The 1,763-nt window shown below is 39.4% G+C and overlaps 1 protein-coding gene across 1 annotated transcript in view; it reads left to right on the top strand.

The window, feature by feature from the left end:
• hand2 (heart and neural crest derivatives expressed 2) overlaps nt 1-1,757 on the top strand; it is a 5,157-nt gene extending 3,400 nt beyond the window's left edge. Inside the window, exon 2 of the mRNA XM_005747874.1 lies at nt 1,374-1,757. Within this exon, the coding sequence (XP_005747931.1) occupies nt 1,374-1,496 (123 nt within the window). The 3' untranslated portion in view covers nt 1,497-1,757. The remainder of the gene's footprint in view (nt 1-1,373) is intronic.
• The last annotated feature ends 6 nt before the right edge of the window (nt 1,758-1,763 follow it).

Raw genomic sequence — 1,763 nt, 5'->3', positions numbered from 1 at the left:
GCATAAACAAAATATTTCGTAAACAAAGCGCAATATTTGCCAATAAGTGCTTCTTTGTCTAACCAGAGTCTCCCTAAACTCAGAGTTGTTTTGTTAGCGTAAGTTTTGCTGGTTGGAAATACGAATTCTCTTTTTTTTACTTATCTAATATAAAAAATTCATAGTCATAGTTGCATATTAAAATTTGTCACTTTGCCTGAAGAATAAAATCACTTCCTCTATTTCAGCTCGGGGGGGTTGCAGGTGGCCTGTCCTCTTTGACTTGTACTTTATATTCTCTGCGTGGCGTTTTAAAGCCGTTCAAAAAGGTCTGAACGCCACGGCTTCAGGTAATCGCTCGAGTTCAGAACTAGTTACTTTGTTTCTTTTCCCCTCTTGTGTAGGATGGATCGAGGTTGGTGGATTATGTGTGCACTAAAGCTGCAGATGGTTTACCGCTGCAGAATTAGAGCAGGCTGTCTTCGCTCAAAGCGTAGTGTCGCGTTTTTATGGAGTTTGATGGAAGAAGGAAAACATTAAGCCGGACTGAGGAGTCGTCAGCGCTCATTGCTACAGATAGAGTCAATTTATGATTCGCATTGGATTCTTTCCCCTGACATGTACAGTATCCCAATTACATAGACGCCGTTCATTCATTAAAAATGATTATCTCATTTGGCTTGTTAAGGAGGTCTATTATTATTATTATTATTTTTTTTTATTATTATTATTATTATTATTATTATTATTATTATTATTATTATTATTATTGTCGTCGTTGTTAAAGAAAAACAGACAACAAAGTCCCTAAGGCCTGGGTAAGGGATGAACGAAACCTCGAAACGAAAGTTTCTCTCTGTTCCCCACTTTGTGCCTGCATTTGCGCGAAAGTGGTTATTTATTTATTTATTTATTTATTTTTACCAACATAGCAAAGTCTATTCTTCTAACTGCTCTTCTGTTTACTATATTGCTGTTGTACTCTGAATATATATATTCTAACTTATTTTGATCAGGCCTAATACGTCATAACGGGCAGCGTTTGGGGCTTTTGAAAACGCAAGCTTAGTTGGAAAAAACAAAAATAAAAAATAAATATGAATTCCTATTCAAATGTATTTATTTTATTTTATTTTATTTTATTTTATTCATGTTAACAGTGGCTATTCCACCCATTCGTTAATACTGCGTGGTACACAGTAGCTGGGGTATTTCTCATCGTTGTCATTATTTTACACAGTGACACAGGCTGCCTACAATTTAAGACATTCAAGACATCAATAAAATTTAGGTGCGTTCGGTATTGTAGTAGTAGTCTGAAGTATTGCGCATCGACAGAAAGAGTAGATGTATCAATAAATAAAATACTAAGGATAAATTTCATGTTTTTACAGGTGGAGATCTCGAAGACTTCGTCCTCCAACTCCTCGTCGTCCTCCTCGTCAGCGGGCGATAAGAAAAGTAAGGGGCGGACGGGATGGCCTCAGCATGTCTGGGCTCTGGAACTGAAGCAGTAGTCCGTCTCTGCCTCAATGTCTCCTGTCGCAGGTTGACAGCACTCCTTCCTTTCTCAAGCTCGGCCGTCGAACTGCGAATAGGAGAGAGCGTCCAGGCGAACTGAAACGGGAGTCGGCCTGGCTTCCTAAGGTTGTCGAGGCTTCCCTCACAAACAGTAGCTACAGAGACGCTGCGTGAGGCTCTGTTCAGGTGTGACGCGAAGGCAATGACAGTTTGCTGTAATTTAGGATTAACACACACACACACACACACACACACACACACAC

The sequence above is a fragment of the Pundamilia nyererei genome, unplaced genomic scaffold (genome assembly GCF_000239375.1).
Source record: "Pundamilia nyererei isolate P.nyererei 1_Seehausen unplaced genomic scaffold, PunNye1.0 scaffold00207, whole genome shotgun sequence".
In the NCBI taxonomy this organism is placed as follows: Eukaryota; Metazoa; Chordata; class Actinopteri; order Cichliformes; family Cichlidae; genus Pundamilia; species Pundamilia nyererei.
This window is presented reverse-complemented; position numbering and strand designations above follow the sequence as displayed.